Source organism: Syngnathus acus, chromosome 23, assembly GCF_901709675.1.
Source record: "Syngnathus acus chromosome 23, fSynAcu1.2, whole genome shotgun sequence".
Taxonomy (NCBI): Eukaryota; Metazoa; Chordata; class Actinopteri; order Syngnathiformes; family Syngnathidae; genus Syngnathus; species Syngnathus acus.
The window spans coordinates 2,117,288-2,136,915 of record NC_051107.1 but is presented as its reverse complement, the minus strand read 5'-3'; the positions used below and the strand labels follow the sequence as shown (position 1 = coordinate 2,136,915).

Below are 19,628 nucleotides of genomic sequence, written 5' to 3'. Positions count from 1 at the left end.
ACTTTGCTGGTTGCTTTTGCCTTCCATTATTTAACGGCCAGGCACTGGCTTTTTTTTTTTAATCGCTATCTTTGCCACTTCGAGGTGGTGGAGCTGTCCAACACCTGCCACATAAAAAAAAAAAAATGCTGCCTTAGAGGTGTGGAATGACACCTTGTATCAGTCTTTCACAAGCAGCCTAAACACTCTTTTATTGCCGGTTGGGTGGTGAAACAAGTGCTAATTTAGTGTTTAGGATCTACTACATTTAATTTCCCATTAAGAGAGAGCTTAAGAGAGGCTTTTGGTCACACGCTGTGAATAAGACAGCAGCCATTTTCTGAGAGTCATTATTATTCCAAGCATGGCATGATGTTAAATTTTTGTTGTTGTTGATATAAACCTGTGATGCGATGGCCCAAAATCTGGATTCCATCACCTCCAGAGTCATTTGGACACCAATGGCTGTAAAACAGAAAGAGAAGAATGTCATTCTCAAGATAGATTTTCTTCCACCAAATCATCTTTCGCCATTGAAATGAATGGAAAACCCAATAATCCGTTCCAGTAACATTTTGTAATAAAAAAATAGCACGGTAGTTTCTTATGACAGTCATAATATAATTAAACATCTTGATTTCATAATTGAAACGATTGAACCTTCTTGTGATCTGCACTTTTTGGCCTCCAGGAGGCAGTATAATATGTCTATACACAGATTTAATGATGAAACACAAAAAAAGACAGTTATTCCATTAATAGTAGTTGTTTTTTGCAGAGGATAAAGAATATATACCAGTGATTATGTTCAGTTTGTGTTTCTCCACTTTATATTAAAATCAAATTTTTTGTTTAAAGGTTTAGTACTACTGCAAAACAGATGCTAGTTTTGTTAGCCCACCGAGGAGGATTTGCATTGTATGTTAGCATTCAGTTTGTGGTAATTCGGTGTTTGGTTAAATCCACAAAATGTATTTTCTTTACAGTTTTTTACAGTTAACAGTTCAGTTTTTTTATTTTTTTCAGTTTATTTTTTTTTTTTACAGTTTTTTTTGTTTTACAGTTAACTTCGAGGCAGTTAGAAGCTTGAGCTTGAACCTGATGCCTCTTGATTGCATTCGCATAATAATTGCCCTTTTAACAACAGTAGCACTGTGCTGCTATTCTTAGATGCCGCGACCTACAACACTTCATCAAAAGCCAGTGTGTTTTGATACACGTGTGAATGTGAGGTGGCGGATTCACGACTTAGGTGTGCTTTTTAATCTCAAACGGCATTCCGGTGAATAAAAAAAAACCTAATAAATTCTCTGAGCAACATATGCACACATTCTGTATACACCCACGCACACACACACACACACACACACACACACACACACACACACACACACACACACACACACACACACACACACACACACACACACACACACACACACACACACACACACACACACACACACACACACACACACACAGCAGTGCGAGGGAGGATGACACTTCATATTAGCATCATAGACTCAGCACTTTTCTCCCCTCTTCTTCATCCCAGCATGCTTTGCTCAAGTACTCTGGGGGAAGCCTCTGCTATTCTCATCCAATGACCAAAAAAAAAAAAAAGAAAATCACTAGTTCAAGTGTGTTTTACTCATCACTACGGAAGCCATTAGGGGTATTGCTAATAGTTTACAAATTATATAATAACTAATGTGGTATCGGTGATGTCATATCGGGGCTTTTTTATGTTTACCGACGTACAGTATCAACACATATACCAATAAGAGTTTTTTAAAAAATCTGATTCCTCTTTGTATTTTATGCCAGAAAAAGTAATAAAATAATATTTAAAAAAATTACGCAATCGTAATCTTCGATTAACAAAACGATGCAACACCGCGCAGTGTAAACAAGGATGTGTGGCAGCGAGCGGGGTGATTTGTAATCACTGCAAGCTGTCAATCAAGGGGCGGCGAACTTGCAACAGGAAATGAACTAGTGAAGAGGAATAAATAAGGAATGATGGAGTTAATTGCTCATTACTGTGATTAGATGCAGGAAGGGAAAGGGAAAGTAGATTTTTTTGTTTATTTCAGGAATATTGCGACTTTAGTTCTTCTAATTTTCCTTACTTGTCTGTCCCTGTTGAACATTGTGTACTCAACTCATTCACCGCCATTGACGGCTTTAGACGTCAAAGATCCATTTTAACTGTGCTGCCAGTGAATGAGTTCACACCACTAAATGGCGAGGTGTCAGGTGGCCATGAAAAACAACAGCCAGGCCACGTGTAAGAGGATCCATTCTATCCGCACTATTTATCCAATCTGCGGAAAAAAAACTGTTTCGTGCCTTCGCACACTTTCCCCCCATTAAGCTTACCAACGTGTCAATGTGTGAGCGTGTGTTATTGTGTAAGGCGCGGATGGTCAGCGTGTGCTAAAATGACTGAGCGCAGGCCGTGTTGATGGTTCCCCGGAGTGGAGGCTAAAAACGGAAAGACACACGTTGGTGCTTCTATTTCAGAGAGGGCATTCTTCAGACACATAAAACATAATGGGTTGTTTTCCTACTGCCTTAAAATAGTTAAACTGTTGGGCAAAAAAAAATAATCAAAACAGTTATTTGCACTGTGGATAAATAACTCTGCATTACTCTGTGTTAGCTATTTAACTATAGCTAATAGCAAAATTAGCGGAAGATATATAGCTATGAATTTGGGTTATTTTTGACCAATTTTGCATATAACCTTGATTTTGCGAACATGCTACATGGACATCGTGCTTATTCTTCCAAGCAGTGTGAAAATAATGTCAACAAGACGTGCAAGGCATAGTTAATGAAAGTCACACAGAGAGGTCTGCGACGGTGTAATCAAAGGAGAAGATTAATTGATATAACTAGGTCGGATGACACTGGCGGCGGACAGGAAGTGAAGAACGACAAAGCGCGAAGGCAGATTAATTGATTTTTAATAACGTTATGAGCTGGAAAGCCCTTTTCATTTCAACCCGAGCGTGGCTATTCATAATGGAGCAAGCGGCGTGTGCGTGTTTCTTTCACATGTATGTGTTTGTGTGTTCAGGAGATGCGACTTGAGGTGGGAACTGTGTGTGAACATGCTCTCACTTAATTTATATTTCACACCAGACAGTCTTGCTTAATGCTGTACTCGATAACACACTTTTGCTTCACAGACTTTGGTTAAAAGGAGCAAAGTAAAATTAACACAGGATATATGACAATTCAGGCTCCACTTTTTTATCGTTTTAGTATTTTTGGGGAGAGAAAGTAAAAAAAAAACTGAAATGATGCAGTTGCGTTAGTGTGCACACCCTTTTAAGTGCTGTCAAAATTAATCTATTAATCGAGAAGTAATCGATCAATTTAATCGACAACTATTTTAAGAATCAAGTAATCTTTTAGAGACATAACTTAGAATTGGCCAAATTTTCTAATGTCAACCTCTCAACAGCAATTATTATTTTTTGTAGTCATTCGTGAAAACACTGATTATCTTTTGTGTTTATTCCAGTGATAGTTGAATCATTTTCAAAAAGGCTGGTGAGTTTTTAATTTAATGTTATCAAATTATTCTATCAATCGGCATAATCAGTAGAATAATCGATTATAAAAATATTGGTGAATGCGTAAAAATACTTTTGTAATACACTTTCATGTAAAATTAAATTTCATCAAATTATTCGATTAATCGGCATCATCGGGAGAATAATCGATGATAAAAATATTCAGTAGTGACAGCCTTGCTAAGAATGTGCCTATGTTTGGAATTATTTTATGTGTATAAGATATATCTTCTAAAAAGCTGACAAGTCAAGGTTCCTCATCAACGAAAACCTGCAACCAAGACGTGTTCCCAAAAATAGTCGCGTTGTTCAAGCACAGCCTTGGCTGACTTGTTCAATAAACTGATGTTGCCAGGCAACCCACACCGACCACTGGAAGCAGTTGTGGCAAACCAATACTCCGACTTTCAAACCGCTCTCGGGATGATGCATTGTTTTTATCCCGTGCTGTCGTTGCTCCCTCACTGACCCCTTCTCCAACTCCATTTTGTCACGAGCAGCCGGCTAAAGGCCGCCCGCCGTCACGCTAAAGGAAATCCCTCCCTGCCTTATGACGAACACGCAGCTTTTTTCGCAGCAGATCAACTGTGACCAAATTAATGAAAGTCTCTGAGTGGTAGAGTGAAAGAGGGATTTTGTGCATTTGAAATACATGATAATCCAGTAAATTCCGCCGCTTAATTCATCCGGCAGTGACAGCTCGTGTGGCTGAGGGAGAATCTTAAACCAGAATGTTTTTTTTTTTCCATCATCATCAGGGTCACAATATGTTCAACGCCACCCTCCCAAAAAAAATAAAAAATAGTGCAGAAAGCATCGTAGATCATCACGCTAGCTGACAGACTAAGCCATATAAAATGAGGGTTAAAAAAATTTGAATTGCAGCAAGGGAACCATTTCTTATTTCACTGCACTATAAAAAACAACAACTTGGATTTGTGGGGCTAAAACGTAAAAATAACTATTAATGACATTTATGGCAAAGTAAGCAAATTTTCTGAGTTGTTTTTTCTTATATTTTTAAGTTTAGGGGATAATTCAAGGGACAACAGTTCTGAACATAAAACTATTTAGTCAATTTTTTTCAAATTGAATGACATTTTGAGTGCACCAAACCTTTTTTATACATGGCCCGGAAATATGAACCCTAGATTGTATTTTAATGTATTTTTATTATGTGTTATCCTTTTGTAGAACTGCAGTGCTTTGATTTTTTTTTTTCGGTAGGATTGAGAAAGACCTGTTCCGCGTCATGAATTCATTGATTCAAAGCGAAACCTGCGACGTCCATATTGACCCAAGGCCCATAAAAGTGACTTATCAGCGTGAGGCCGACTTCACAGATGATCGTAAAAAAAAAGCAGATGGAGGGAAGACCTTTCAAAGTCTTTCCAAAAATCATTGTCGTCCCAATACTTTTGTCCATATGCATGACGATAATGTCTCATCCAGGGTATGCAAATCTTCCTTTGGCACCTTCTGTGTATGCCTCCTCCTTGCCAGACAAATAAAAGCAGCCAGGAAATATGGACGCATCCCACTTCTTCCCCGCGGAAGGCCAAATTAATCAAGCTCACCTTGTGTTCTCATCCGGTGTTAGAAATCTTTCCCCTGTCGTCTTAATCAGGCAACAAAATATCGGACAAAACGCCCGGAGGCGGTCGGTCGAGCTTGCCAGATGCCGATATTTATGGAATTCATCTAACGTTTATCATCTTCGCCTGCCGTTATTTTCGTTTATGTGCTGTGTTTTATCCCTCAGGCAACCCATCTTTTTCGGACTATAAGGCTCATTTAAAATCTTGACATTTCTCAAAAATCAAGGGCACATTTCATATTTAAGTGTCCAATTAAATTATTGAATTAAATTTGATTCAAAATTTATTGATTTAATTACTTTACCTGCAATGTGCCGTAATGCAACTTATAATGTGTTAACGATGTTTCTTTGCTTTTATACTCTTATTTCTTTTAATTTTGTGTGCTATTTTATGTGTGTACGGCGACCTTGAGTGCCTTGAAAGGCGCCTTATAAATAAAATGTATAAATTATTATTATTATTATTATTATTAAAACCTGGTGTGCCTTATCACCTTGTGCTCCCTTATAACCCGCTGCACCTTATTTATGGAAATTTCCAAAAATAGACCTGTTTACTGAGACTCGTCATATATTTCGATCCGCCTTATAATTTGAAAAATACGGTAACCCAAGCGTGCCTCCAACAAAACATAATTGGGTCATTTCTTAAAGGTCTGGGGGCATTAATTGATTACTGAATCAATAGCTTTTAGTATTTATCTACTTCCCAAAATGACGGAATGGTAGCTTGTCTAAAGTTTTTCCCCAATAGAAGCTTTGAGGCAAATTACAAGCGATATGCTTTCCAAAATAAAGACTTTGGCATTGACCTCTTCGATTAGATAAGGTCAGTGAGACAGCGGCCTATAAATAGAGGGTGGCTCAAAGAGCCGTATAGTCACGGCTTGTGACACCTGCGGGTGATTGGGTGCCGCAGTCACGTCGGCGTGACAAAGTAAAGCGATCTCAATAGTCCTCGGCCCAGATGCCGAGTGGATAATAGCGAGCGGGTGAAAATCCGATCCAATTTTGAAAGGATGGATGTTGGGCGGAGGGGGCGGCGTGTTGGCAAAGTAGCCTAGCGGAGGGCACACAATGGAATACAACACATCCTATTTCGCCGCGGTTAAAATAGACGGAGATTTTCCAAGAATACACGCTTGACCGATGACATTGGTGCCAACGCCCACACTTCATGTTCCGCTTGTTTGTTTATGTGTGTGCTGGCCCGATGACCAATGTGGTGTTTTCATGAGGCGTTGGCGCTGGAAACTGCTCGGGCGGATGGTTGCAAATAGAAACCAGGATAAAATTATGTAATCTTAATGTATGAGTGTGAAATTTCCTCCTGATAAAATATTGTGACTTCTAAATTCTTTGCTTGGACTGATTTTGTCTTTATCTATGGAGAAAATATTATTTCAGGTTGTTTTTCTTCAGCTCTAACTCAGGTTTTCAACATGATTGAGGGAATTTAGACCACTTGGCAAGAAAAACTTAAGAGAATATGTACATTTTATTATTTAATAGGGTGTGCACACTTGTGCAACCACACCATCTCAGTTTTTTTTTTTTTTTTTTTAATATTTACTGGTTAGTTCAAACATCCTCACTTATAATAGGGTGTGTACACTTGTGCAACCCTATTATCTCAGTTGTTTGTTTTGAAAAGATTTGTTTTACATTTCTCTCCTAATTTTTTTGAATTTCCAAAAATTAGGTATTTGAACAGGGTTGTGCAGACTCTTTACCGGTTTGTCCCAGTTATAAGAGGGTGTGCACACTTCTGCAAACACATTATTTCCACTATCATTTCTAAAAAAAAAAAACAAAATTGTTATAAGTCACATTGGAACGACAATATTAGTTGATTTTTTGTGTATCCCAACAACAACAACAAAATGACAACAGAAACTGGCAACTTAATGTGCATCACAAGTGTGCCGTCACACAGCGAGTCAAGTGATATGAAATTATTGATTTTTCCCCGCTCCAAGGCGACGCGCCATTACTCCAGCCCTTTAAAGATTGTCACGCCACTCGTTCCGGGAAGGCCGTGTGTTACGGTGGCGCTTTAATAACGCTCGCCGCCTTGAAGCTGCCAGCCAGTGATGAACTACTCAAGGTCGCACCGGCTGCGGTAGCACGCTCACGCCTTCGCTGGCCGTCTCATCCGAAGGGAGACAAAACAAACTAGCGGCGCTGTTAAGGACGCGGCTTCTTTACCTTTGCTGTGATTTAAGCACCGCCGAGAGTGCCAAATGATTCTCATGCTCATTAGAGGAATAATAAATGTGCCTCGTGTAAATCGGGAAAGAAGCAGCCAAGTGATTATATGCTGCGAGAGATACGATGTTTCCCTTTACAGCCTTGATTTTCTGCCGTGAAGCAGGGAATACCATATTGGCAATCAAAAAATTAAGGGTATGGTTATAACATAATGAGATAACACAAATTTCCTCAAATAGTAACCCTTAAAATCTCCGAGTGCCAACGTTTCTTATTATAAATGGGTGGAGAAGAGTATAAGCCAACTCAGGGAAAGTTAAAAAAACAAAATATAATCAGCAAATGGCAGCAGTGGGTCTTGTTTAGATGAAATTAAAAAAATGCTTGAAAATTTGCAACCTGGGATTGATCGAAGTGTTTAAATCTACTCCAAAGAAATAAAAAATGACAGAAATTATTTAAATTTCCAAGTAGACGTGACATAATGTACACGCAAAGCACGCACACTACTAAATAGCAAAAATTGTCAGAATTAAAAAAAATTTTTTTTTACATTTTTGCTCCAAAATAGGCGATTTTTGTATTGGATCTTGCTGCGCATCCGAACATCTTGCAAATACCAAAACAAATGTTGGTTCCGATCTCCAGCCCCCATCACCACCATCACACACACACGTACACAAACACACACACAGTAGAAGTCAGTATTACGCCAGCTGCCAGAGGCAATAGAAGAAAAATAATGGGAGACGTGAGCAAGGGGAAAAAAAAAAGAAAAGAAAAGCCCATGTGGCCGAGAGGGAGATTCTCATCTTCACTTGAATCAGCTGATGAGTCCCCCCCCTCCCCACAACCCCCCCTCCGTTGTGTCTCCCCTTCCGCTTTGGCTTTACGTTTCAACCCTCTTTCTCCACGTCCAAGCCATCTGACTCACTCATCCTCTCTTGTGTCACCGTGGGAGAGCTGAGGGGCAGACAGAAGCGGCGTGTGCACTTGCTATATTTGACAACACGCACACACTCCTGACACACGCACGACTGCACAGGCATACGGAGACGAAGGGCGGAGGGAGGAAAAACAGCACACACACAATGTGTGTTGAGCGCAGGAATCAAAAACATAGCGGCACACGGGAGGGCGAGCGTGACGCCAGCACCTTCTCGTTCTGTCTGTGACACACACACATGCGGGCGAGCACGCCGTTCACTCTTCTCCAGCTCACACACACACCTCAGATCCTCACGAGCCAGCAAGGAGGACGCCACCGGACGTGTCATTCAAACAAGGACTGGATGTGAAGACGAGGATTAAGCATCTCCATCCGCTCTTGCCTCCACAATATAAGACACCCCCCCCCTCCCTCCTCCAAGCGTTTTTGATACAAGCAGGGGATTGTCTCGAAACGTAAAGAAGGATTATTATTCTTTTTATCCTCATCGGGATTATCAACGTATGGATCTATGTTTCTTATAGCTTCTTCCATTTTGGATTTGTTCAAAATAAAAATAATAGGGATGTTTTTTTAAGGAGGGATGCGTGAAAGAGGAGATCAGTGACACTGGTGCGCGTTGAAATATTTAGTCGGAAGGTGAGTCTTTGCATGTTCATAAATAATGTCTTTAAAGATATTCTTTTAACACTGTTGCTAAAAAATTCAATAAAGTTTGCAAGGCATGTGATTGAGGGATTATTACCATGGCAACGTAAAAATAATTTAACAATGCTCACTTTTGTTTATTATTGTGGTGGCAATTTTGAGAAGAACAAAATCGAATACCGCTGAAGTTAAATGCGATGACTTTTTATTGATTTTTTATCGCCCTCCTTCACAAGAGCTTCACACAAGTCTCTTAATTTAATCCTCATGTCATGAACCTAACACCTTCCTGGCAAAGAATTCAAATGTCATGTGAGTAGCAGGTGCGTACTAGCAATAAAGTATTTAATTTATCACCATAAAACAAATAAGTGTGAAATTCTACACTTTGCCCCAAAAAAGTTGTTCTAACGCGTCGGGACTTTGTTATGATATGCTGTGACGCAATTGCATACTTTTGACCTCTATTCATCAAGATTGGGTTCAGTTTGACCTTCGCTTTTTGTCACCATCAATGTGTGTGTGAACTGATCCCAACGCTATGCATGTATGTGTGTGTACGTTATGTGTGCGTTGAGACACGTGTGCATATTTTGCTTTGGCGCACTTGTCAACGCGCGCATGTCTGCATGTGTCAAGCTTATCGTCATGTATTTAGGCATCCGTTCATGTATGTGTGTGTGTGTGTGTCGTCTCCCGGGTAGAAAAAGGCATTAAAAATTGATTTAGCGACGGTTGGCTGCACAGCTCTGCTTTAGTTGCATGGGGAGAAAAACAAATTGGACTAAAATGTATATTATGGTGTAAATCATATCTCTTTACAATATTGTGAATGAAATAAACATAAGATTAATTTAGAATGAGATTATTTCTTTGTTTCCTGTTTTTAAACTTGCTTACAGTGTAGTTGTTGCTTTATTTTGTTTTGATATATTTATTTACCCGCTAATTTGTCACACGAGTACGCCAATGAAGGAGCTCTTGTTAAAAATATACTTTGTCGACGTGTGGTTAAATTAATGGTTAAAGTAACTTGTGATTTAACTTTGTGGCTTTCAAAAGCAAGTAATTAGTAGTAGTGTTTCACTCTTGAAATCAAGTGTAGCGTATCTAATCGCTTCTTAGGGCTTCTTTCGTCTAAGTCACAGGTGTCAAACTGAAGGCCCGGGGGCCAGATACGGCCCGCCACATCATTTTATGTGGCCCGCGAAGACAAATCGTGCATCAAATTCGTATCATTACTAGAATTGCAAATTGTTTTCACTTTTAAAAATATCTTTTTTTTTTTAATTTGACCAGTTTTTACTCGTCTGATTTGAAAACGAGTTATTTTTCGGTTTGTTTTGTAGCTTATACTGTATTTAATATAAGGTGCTCATACATTTATTTGGGTTGACAGTCATAATGGCCCTCCGAAAAAAAATATGACTACAATGCGGCCCGCGAAAAAAATGAGTTTGACACCCCTGGTCTAAGTTTTACATTAGCTTAGCAATTAGCATAGCTTCACGTTCTCTTTGTCAGAATTGTATCTTATTTGCCTCTCGGTAGTTGTGAATAAGAGACTTGAAGGCGCAAGCCAGCAACAGCTTATTAGTTAGCAAGCTAGCTTAGCGCCTAGCATTCTATCAATAGTTCACGAGCAGCCATGAAAACAGAGAGGATGAGTGACGGACAGGATGTCCAGCTCTATTGCAATTTTTACAATAAAGCAGGCATAATCAAAAAGCCTCGTAGCTGGTCTTATCCGAAAATATTTTACCGACAAAATCTGTCAAGCGCCATTGTTAGTCAAAGTCGCACCTGCCAATGCCCTGATGACCAGGCGGAACATAATTTGCTGGCAAATGGGGCGGAAACCGCACTGGCGATATAAAACGATTAGTCACGCACGTCATGTTGGCCTGTAGTGAAAAGATGAAGTACCTTTGGAAATGTAATCAATTTGGCAAGAGAGGGCAAAGATGGGCTAATATTTACCGCTTCCTTCAAGCCGCACAATCTTTTTTTCTCTTAAGAAAACCACATAAAGGCAGCACATGGTGCTATAAATCCAAGAGTGGACAGGAAGTGGCATGAACGGCATGTGCAGAGGAGTAGCAAGGAAAGACGAGAGGACATAAGACCAGTTAGGGGTCGGGGATGAGGCGTCATTTGATTCCCCGCCTCGACGGCGACCGCTCGGCCTGGCAGTGTGTGGGAGCGACATGGGCTGCAGATCAATTTGGTGTATAAAAAAAAAAATCTTTCTGAGAATAGCTTAATGGGATGCCAAAACATTTAAGGGACCTCTGCTTTTCAGATTGCATCCTAGCTAAGATGCTAAATAGCAACAATTTAATGAGAAACAGAATTGATCCAAACATCAATAGCCACCTTGGCATTGATCGATATTAGTGACATCGTTTAATTTCTTTGCTGTGGTTCATCAATACAGGTGATCATCTGTTAAATTGTTAGTATTGTTATTTACATTTCGGTAATTGCTTTTATACAGCGATTCAAAAAGTCAGATTTCCCAGAGGAGGATGTCGGCTAATGTGACTTTTTCGATCACATTCAGGGGAGGAGTCGACAATAACGTCTGTCAACCACATCAGGATCCGCCTCGTCCGTTAAATCCGTGTGCATCTGATCATTTGGCTGGGCTACTTAAAATGCAAATTCCCATAATCACTCGACACGGATCCTCACGCAGACCTCAATTCGTGCCACCGAGCGAACGAGAGAGAGAAAGAGGGGGTGAAAAAAACACGTCTAATTATTGCACTACAGCCTAATCTGATGAGTGCCGTTATTTCACACGCGGCTAATTGGCTTCGGATGACACTCTGGTGAAAAGGGGCCGTCTCGTAGCATCGCGCCAACGTCGCCCAAAACGATTCCCATGTGCTACTCAAGTAGCATGAAAGTTATTTTCGATCACTTGGGTATAACTCGATACCTGTTTTTTTTAATAAATGTCATTTGTGCGCTTCTATCGAAATCTCTAGTCACTGTTTTGGTTCATATTCTTCGTCCATTTTAGCCATTCGTTCATTTTATTTACCGTTTATCTAGTTCACACTTTGTGGCAGACAAACATGGTGGGAATCGAATCCCAGTGATATTTTAGCTGCCTCCAAATATAACTTAATCAGATGAACAGATGACTTGGGGGTTGTTTGACACCATCATCTGTGATTTGGCTATAAAAGACGGGTATGGTGAATGACATGGGTGTCGGTGAATGAGTTTGCTGTTGTCAGTTCAGGTTAGCGGCAGGCTATTAACTGGCTAACCAGGCATGTTAAGTACAAGTATATTTTGTCACCCTCTCGTCAATAAAATGATTGATGATTTTTTTCAGGTGATTGAGCTATTTGCAGTCGCCGCCCCTGTGGAGGCTGCAAGCATGGCCGCTTGACGCCTCCCGCTGCCATCGCCACCGGGGAACTCGCACGTCATGCCCCCCCACAGCTACTCCCCAGGGGGCGTCGGCCTGCCCCCGTCAGGATTTGGTCAGTGTAAGAAACTCTGTTCTCGTTCTGATTGATCCCATCTATTATACTCCCAATGATACATGTGGTACAGTCTGTTTTGACAGCTGCTAATGTTAGCATGCTCGGCATACTTGCACGCGCACATGCACACAGATAGACAAAGGATAAGGGCATTGAATACGCTGTGGCCGTGAGCGCAATCCTTTCATGAAATGCCACTCCACAGTGTGTAAGTCTCTAGATGCCAAACAGCAAGGAGAAAATGGCCGAAAGGTTGTTTCTTCTTTTGGGATCATTCTCCACTATTTCTATGACAAAACATTTGTAGGACAATTTTAGCTAGCCTGTTTTTACAAGAATGTAGTGAGACAAAAGCTAAGGTGTTGTATTAAGTAGGAAACACTTTTTGGATGAGTGCCTCTACCATGCAATTAAGTCGCTGGCAAGACTGTAACACTGAGATTATTGCCTTGCCAAAACTCACTCTCGCTCGATTTAATATCCTTTATTGGCGGGTGTGGGTTCGGGGCTTGTCTACTTTTGACTCTCTTAGGAACATGCTTTTTATGTAAGTCAAAGCTTTAAGTGAAAACTGACATTAGGAAAATGGGAAAGTTCAAGTAGAGAAAGATGATCATCCAGGTCCAATATCAACAAGCCAGTTAGCATCTCAAGCTAGCTGAGGAAGCTATCATCCAGCTAGCAAGTTAGCTTGCATCTGAAACTACCTGAGGACGCTCCAGGCTAGTTATCATTGAGCTAACACGCTAGTTAGCATCTTAAACTACCAGTCAGATATCACCCAGTTGACAAGCTAGTTAGCATCTGAAGCTAGCTGAGGGAGGAGTTAGCCAACACCCAGCTAAAAGCTAAAGTGGGCTGAGATGTGACAAAATAAAATGTGGTTATTGTCGAAAACGGCCATTTTTATGACGCAGTGTTACTTATGAATTGGTGTGCTAAACAAGACTGCCTCATCTCGACTGAAGAGTCAAGAGGCATGTAACGCAACATGGCACCATTTGAAAGTCAGGAAGAAGAGGAATAATTAATAGAAGAGGATTTGAGAGCAATCCTAATCCATTCCCCTCTCATCCCAGTGTCAGCAAGTGCAGCCTAAACCTCCACACCTTGTTTAGCCTTATCTGTGTTGTTTGTATTTGTGTGATGCTATGACACGTGTGTGAGTAAGCGATGATTCCAGAGCTCTGGCAAAGAGATGATGCGGGTTAAATGGTGGTGCTCTTGACGTGAGCTGCAAACTTGTCTCACGGCGCCTTTCTCACTTGTCCTAAGCATCAGTTGACGGTACCTCGGTTGCTACGGCAACACGGCGTTACCTTGTCAGAGTTGAAATAATGTGGTGGAGCAGCTGTGGGGGTCTAATAGTATTTCATATGCATGCGCGTGCCGCTTCGTGTTTCATACCTTTCAAGCTAAGGGTGTAAAAAAAAAAATAGAAGAAATACACAAACACACTAGCTGGCTGTTGTCCATATGCTGAATAAATGATGCTTCTGTTTACAGAGCGGATCAGACAGCCCTTGACAAATTACACAGGCAGAGCAGCTTGAGAATGAAGTGGAAAAATAGTGTGCTGTGAAAATATTTTCCTGGATGTCACCACATTTCATCAGCGAACCATCATTGATGAAAATGGCTGCCGCTTGACGTTCCGTTTGAATACATAGAGTTGCCAGAAGCTCAGCCGTAAATTTCGCCTTGTAAAAACGTCAACGCAGCTAAAATCTCGGGTGTTTGATTATCATTCCATAGGGTTAAATCAAACCAATCAAAACCGCATTTGACAAGTTGCTGGGCATTTATGATGACAGACAGACTGCTAGTTAATTAAGGACTTCAGATAAGAGACAGCTGGTGGAGCTCCTTATCGGAAAACAGCTCGGCCTCCGGGTAACGTCCGACCGGATGACATCATCGACGGGTCCGGTGTCCCCTAGGGCCCACCCGCGGGATATTACATGTCAGACAGCTGCGTTGTCAAGGTGATGCGGACAAACATTCTTGTGTTGACATCACAACTGGATAGCAGGAAGTAGCAAGTCAAATATCGGTTCAGCGAGACTCCTTATCCTAACTCATGGTATCCATGATGGACGATTGGGGGACAGAGACTGAAAGGCCCGTGGCTTAAAACGAGGATGCCGGGAAAGGCCCTTTATAAGCAAAGCAGAGGATTTGCAGCAGCTAAAATAAGACAAAACAACCACCACCACCTCCTCCTCTTCCTCCTCCATGCGAGCAGCTCAAACCTCTCATAAATGTTGAAAGTTGGGGAGGGAGAGTGGGAGGGAGCAACACGAGGAGAAGAAGCCAGGGAGGGAGGAATAGTTGGATGGCGTGGAAAAATATCCTCGCGAAGACACGATTTGCGCGTGATTTGACGTGCATCCCAAACAGAACCGTCTCCTCCGCCTCTCCGTTACATAACGGCGCTCATATACCTCTGTCATCTTAAATCTCCTGCAACGGTTCTAACCTGCAACGGCAAATTCAAAGCTACTGCAGATATCCTCCTAAGGGGGAAGAATATCAGCAAAACTGTTAATCTCTCGTCGTTCATTTGTGAAGTCAAGTGATTTTTGGAAAATTGGATTCACATTCTGCACAGTTCATGGTCAGGTTGTGTCTGAGGAACCGATGGTATCTCCAGATGTGTGACGATACAGAACTTTATCCGTATAATGTATGAACAAATGACTCGCACCCCTGAGAAATAAATGCTAATTCTACTAATGAATTCTGCTGTCGGGCAGTTTAAAAAGTGCAACGTCTGTGTCTGGAGTCGCTTTCTTGAGATCACACTTTGTCAGCACTCGACATTCACGCGTCAGGCATATGGACCCAAATTGACACAAACATTGGCAAAAGGCTTAAACAGAAAGGATCGCCCTCACATTCTGGGTTTTCTTGATTCTTCCCTCCAGTCTTCCTCTGCCTGCTGGTGGTGCTACTCCGACCAGCTTGTTCCTGCCCTCCCCCATGTCTCTGCTCCTCAGATGGCCTGCTGGTGGACTGCGGGGGCCGAGGTCTCTCCACCCCGCCTCCCGTGCACCTCCTCCCCGCGGGGAGTCGCTCGCTCCTGCTGGCTAACAACAAGCTAGCCTCGCTGGGAGCGTCGGCATTCGCTAACCTCTCCTCTCTGGAGGTTTGTGCAGTTCACCGTTGTGAGGTCATTTCAAGGCACATCTGACATTGTTGCGTCACATTACAGGAGGTGGATCTCTCAAACAACTACCTTGACAATTTACCGGCCGGATTATTCAGGGACATGAGCAATCTGACCAAACTGAGCCTGCACAACAACTCTCTAACAGGAATGGTCAGAGATCTCTTTCAGGTACGAACGACACACCTCACACAACATACAAATTGACCATATAAGGAAATCCATCCAAGTTTTGGCATCAGCCCAGGCACTAATTTCCAGAATCTACCAGTATAGCCGAGCATGACTTTACTTAGGACAGACAAAGCTATCATCAATCACCCGTTGACATTTGGCATTCCCGGAAGCGACAATCATTGATCCGAAACTGGACTGCCAAAGTAAATCTGCTGGTCCTGCTGTTCTTACAGGGTTTGGGGGGTCTCCAGAGTCTCGATCTTTCACTCAATGGCCTGGCATCAATTCCTCTGGGGCTCTTGGATGAGGTACAAGGTCTCAGGTAAACAAACATCCGGGCGAAGACACAGTTGTCAGTTCCTGTCTATTGATTTCGAAATATTCCTGGTGTAGATGGTTGTCCTTGGCTGGTAACAGACTTCGCGGCTTGGAGAGGGCAGCATTTGAGCCACTCGCCCACCTCCAACACCTGGAACTAGGACACAACCCCTGGGAATGTGATTGCAACCTGCGGGAGTTCAAACACTGGATGGAGTGGTTATTATATCGAGGTGAGCGTCTGATTGATGTCATAGCCGTTCCGAGCAGGGTGTTTGTGATTGGCAATGATGAGGTGCAAGGAAAGCATCCCCGTCTGGATGCACATTTTATTCCCGCCTCCCGTGTGCTGTGTCGATGCATCAAGGGAAGCGCAGCTGATCCCGTGGTCTCTCCTCATGTGTGAAAATCTGCATTCACCTCAGTGCCTCAGGCCTCGGCTGCTTCACTAATGAAGCAACATCTCCATTATTCTCGCTCCAGTCCGCTCTGCTCTGGCTCAGTCTGGCCATATTGCAGCGTTTGGCAAAGAGACATCTTGAGATTGACAGATTGCCGTTGCCAATAAATTCAACCTGTTGGCATGTTTTCAGAAAGAGGGTCCTTTCTAAGAGTGTCATCTCCGCAAGTCCATGGCCTCCTGGATTAGACTCAATCGTGTTGGACCATAACCTGGAGGTCCGGTATCCCGCATGTATTAGATGTTTCCCCTCCTATAAACATTTCAAATGATCAGGATCTTTTTCCATCTCCTGCAGAGCTTACTGATCATTGGAACGAGGTGAGTTGGAGGAGGGGAACATCTAAAACATGCAGGATACCAGACCTCGAGAACCAGAGTTTGACACCTGTTCCCTAAATTTGCAGCTTGCCAAGGAAATGAGTCACAAAGTTTTTTCTTCCGCGTACAAGAGAGAGCTAAACAGGACATGCCATCTCGTGAATTATACAGTGGAAGGCCTCAGTTGAGTCTATCTCCAAGTTAGTGTGTGATGTATGACTCATTCCGGTGTCGGTATACCACCCCCCATTTGTCTTCGCTTGCTGTCTTGTCCTCTTAGTCTCAATTAACCGGCTTCACAGGCACGAGGTATTTCCTTAATGACCCTCCTCTTGTCCCCCTGTCATTTTCCCTCCTTCAGGCGGAAAGGTGGATGCGATGGAGTGCACGCTACCCAAAGACCTGCGGGGGCGAGACATCCGCGGCGTTCCAGTAGAAATGTTCAACTACTGCCTCCAGCTCGAGGACGAGAACGGAGGAGGTGACGGATCCCGAGGAGGTCCGCCCTGCAGCAGGGGGGTTCTTAACCCCAGTGGGGCGCCGTCAATTTCTGGCGGTGATGACTCCTCTTCAAACACAGGAGGAGGAGCCGGGGGCGGTGGAGAGGCCCCGGCAGATTGCGTACGAGCTCGCTACCGCCCCGTGAGCGTGCGTCGCGCCATCGGCACGGTGGTGATCGCCGGGGTGGTGTGCGGGATCGTTTGCATCATGATGGTGGCGGCGGCCGCGTACGGGTGCATCTACGCCTCGCTGATGGCCAAATACCAGAGAGAGCTGAAGAAGAGGCAGCCGCTCATGGGAGACGGCGAGGCGGACGCGGACGATCGAGAAGAGAAACAAATCTCCTCGGTGGCGTAGGGGAGCCACGGACAAGAGGTTTCGTTAGGCTAAGGGCTCAAAGAGGAGAACGGGTTTGAAAAAGAAAACAATGATCACCACATTCAACTCTCCAAACGTCACCAACTTTACTTCTTTCAAAGCCTTCTTCCTCGCCTTTATTTTTTTATCCTTTCATCTCGCCTACTACCCACCTACTGATGCTGTTGGGCTTCTGAACTTAGCACCAGAGAGAAAAAGAAGGTTTCATCTAATGTGCATCTATCAAGTCATCGAAGAGCAGATCTTGTAATTTTCAGGGACTCTTGAGTGTGCTTATGATCCGACCAATGTTCACGTACAAGACAAAACTATGGGCTATATATCTGCTCTTTCAAGACTCGAAAACCTGGTCCAGACAAGTCCTCACAGAAGGGGTAATCTAGTTAGCCAATACTTGTAATGCAATGTCTCAGAACAAAACACCAGGACCAGATTTCAGTTTCTTTCTGGTCCGTCTCAGGTGTCCATATTGTTGGCCGTTTATCCCGGGAAGCCTCAAATGTTCTTAATATTTCTCAAACCATGCATCTCATAATCCCGACAAGCTCCATCGACAGACTTCAGAACTTTCCAGCACTTTATCGCCCTAATCTGTTACCCGCAATGGTTTCCCTTTCCTGGCCTTTTTTTATAAAACCATCCTACCCGGAGGGATTAGCGCTAACAAGGGATTCAACTAAAAGATGCTGCTATTCCCCCCCCCCCCCCCCCCCAAACACACACACACACACTCTCCCCCAAGCCTTTATCTCTCCAACCATCTTTCCATCCAGTTGCTATAAATGGAAAGTCCTCCTGAAAAATTTCCATATGGTTTCTTTCCTCACAATTATCCGTAATATGCGATGAAGGCTTGCATCAGCCTGATTTGAACACGCCACTGCCAAAGAGAATTTGATTTGCATTCCGGCTGAGTAAAAATAAACTTTCATTGCATATTCCTCTATTTAAAAACAATCCCCTCCTTGTGTAAATTGGCCTGAAAGAAACCTATAATTAAAGTGTGTATGACGCAGATACATATTATAATCGTCCCGCACTAGCTAGGCTAATGTAGCTAGCTATATCTATAGCTATATCTAGCTAGCTAGAATTAGCCAGTATGGTGTCCCAGCCTGAATTGTGACCCTTCCAAAAATATTCCAAATTCACAATGTTTGTTTTTTGTTGTGCTTATAACGCTCGTATGTTTTGAGTATCACTGTAATGTTTGTTCATTAGTCGTCATTTTATCGGGCTGTGTCGAGTTCCTACAAAAGACAAGAGTTCGCCATACATGTAAAATAGTGTAAATGTCATATTGGCAATCTTTTCAAAACTAAGGCGAAACTCTGTCTGCCAAAGTCGGAACTTTACACTTCCCGGCCTGCAGGTGTCGTGCTGTTAGTAGCTAAGTATCTTAGCTAGCTGAATCCTGTTCTTATAACCCGTGTGTGTGTACAGAATAATAAAATATAGTTTGCTACTAACAACATAATGACTGAAGGGCCTCCGAAGTATACTGGCCAGAATTTGGTGGTGTGTTGTGTGTGTTATGACGATGATTGTGTTTTAGGCAATGGCGATAACGAAGAATTTCCGAGTACATATGCATTGACGGAAATAAAAACATATCACACTCTATTCCAAGGCGTGACTAAACCACCATTGTGTCTATTTATGCTCAATTTGAGCACACACGCACTATTTCCAGCAAAGGGTCAAATCATCTAATCAAATAAAATGGAGTAAACATACACACAGGGTCAAAGCAGGGAATGAATCAGCGGCGATGGCGGCTCCTCTGTGTGCGTACTAATCCTTATCTTGTTCTTTACGCCTCAATCC

General features: G+C 42.5%; 2 protein-coding genes across 7 annotated transcripts in view; one reads left to right on the top strand and one right to left on the bottom strand.

Annotated features, from left to right (window-relative positions):
- cacna2d4a (calcium channel, voltage-dependent, alpha 2/delta subunit 4a) overlaps positions 1–19,628 on the bottom strand; it is a 40,069-nt gene that overhangs the window by 4,134 nt on the left and 16,307 nt on the right. For all 3 annotated transcript variants that reach the window (XM_037242660.1, XM_037242661.1, XM_037242659.1), the window contains one exon: positions 383–444. In XM_037242660.1, the coding sequence (XP_037098555.1) occupies positions 383–444 (62 nt within the window). The remainder of the gene's footprint in view (positions 1–382; positions 445–19,628) is intronic.
- lrtm2a (leucine-rich repeats and transmembrane domains 2a) lies at positions 8,278–19,424 on the top strand. 4 transcript variants are annotated; one of them, XM_037242673.1, is made up of 7 exons: positions 8,278–8,965; positions 12,324–12,480; positions 15,405–15,625; positions 15,692–15,817; positions 16,057–16,145; positions 16,217–16,374; positions 17,284–19,424. In XM_037242673.1, the coding sequence occupies exons 2-7, from the start codon at positions 12,420–12,422 to the stop codon at positions 17,778–17,780; spliced, it is 1,152 nt and encodes a 383-aa protein (XP_037098568.1). In that variant the 5' UTR covers positions 8,278–8,965; positions 12,324–12,419; the 3' UTR covers positions 17,781–19,424. The 4 variants fall into 4 exon arrangements, with proteins under 4 accessions (XP_037098568.1, XP_037098571.1, XP_037098569.1 ...); XM_037242676.1 differs by having other exon boundaries at positions 8,282–8,965; positions 12,324–12,474; XM_037242674.1 differs by lacking the exon at positions 8,278–8,965 and adding an exon at positions 12,134–12,193.

Coding starts and splice junctions, on each gene's coding strand:
- lrtm2a (XM_037242673.1), top strand. CDS start 12,420: ATGCCCCCCCACAGCTACTCCCCAGGGGGCGTCGGCCTGCCCCCGTCA. Junction 16,146..16,216: donor GATGAGGTACAAGGTCTCAG/GTAAACAAACAT, acceptor TTCCTGGTGTAG/ATGGTTGTCCTTGGCTGGTA. Junction 16,375..17,283: donor GGAGTGGTTATTATATCGAG/GTGAGCGTCTGA, acceptor TCCCTCCTTCAG/GCGGAAAGGTGGATGCGATG.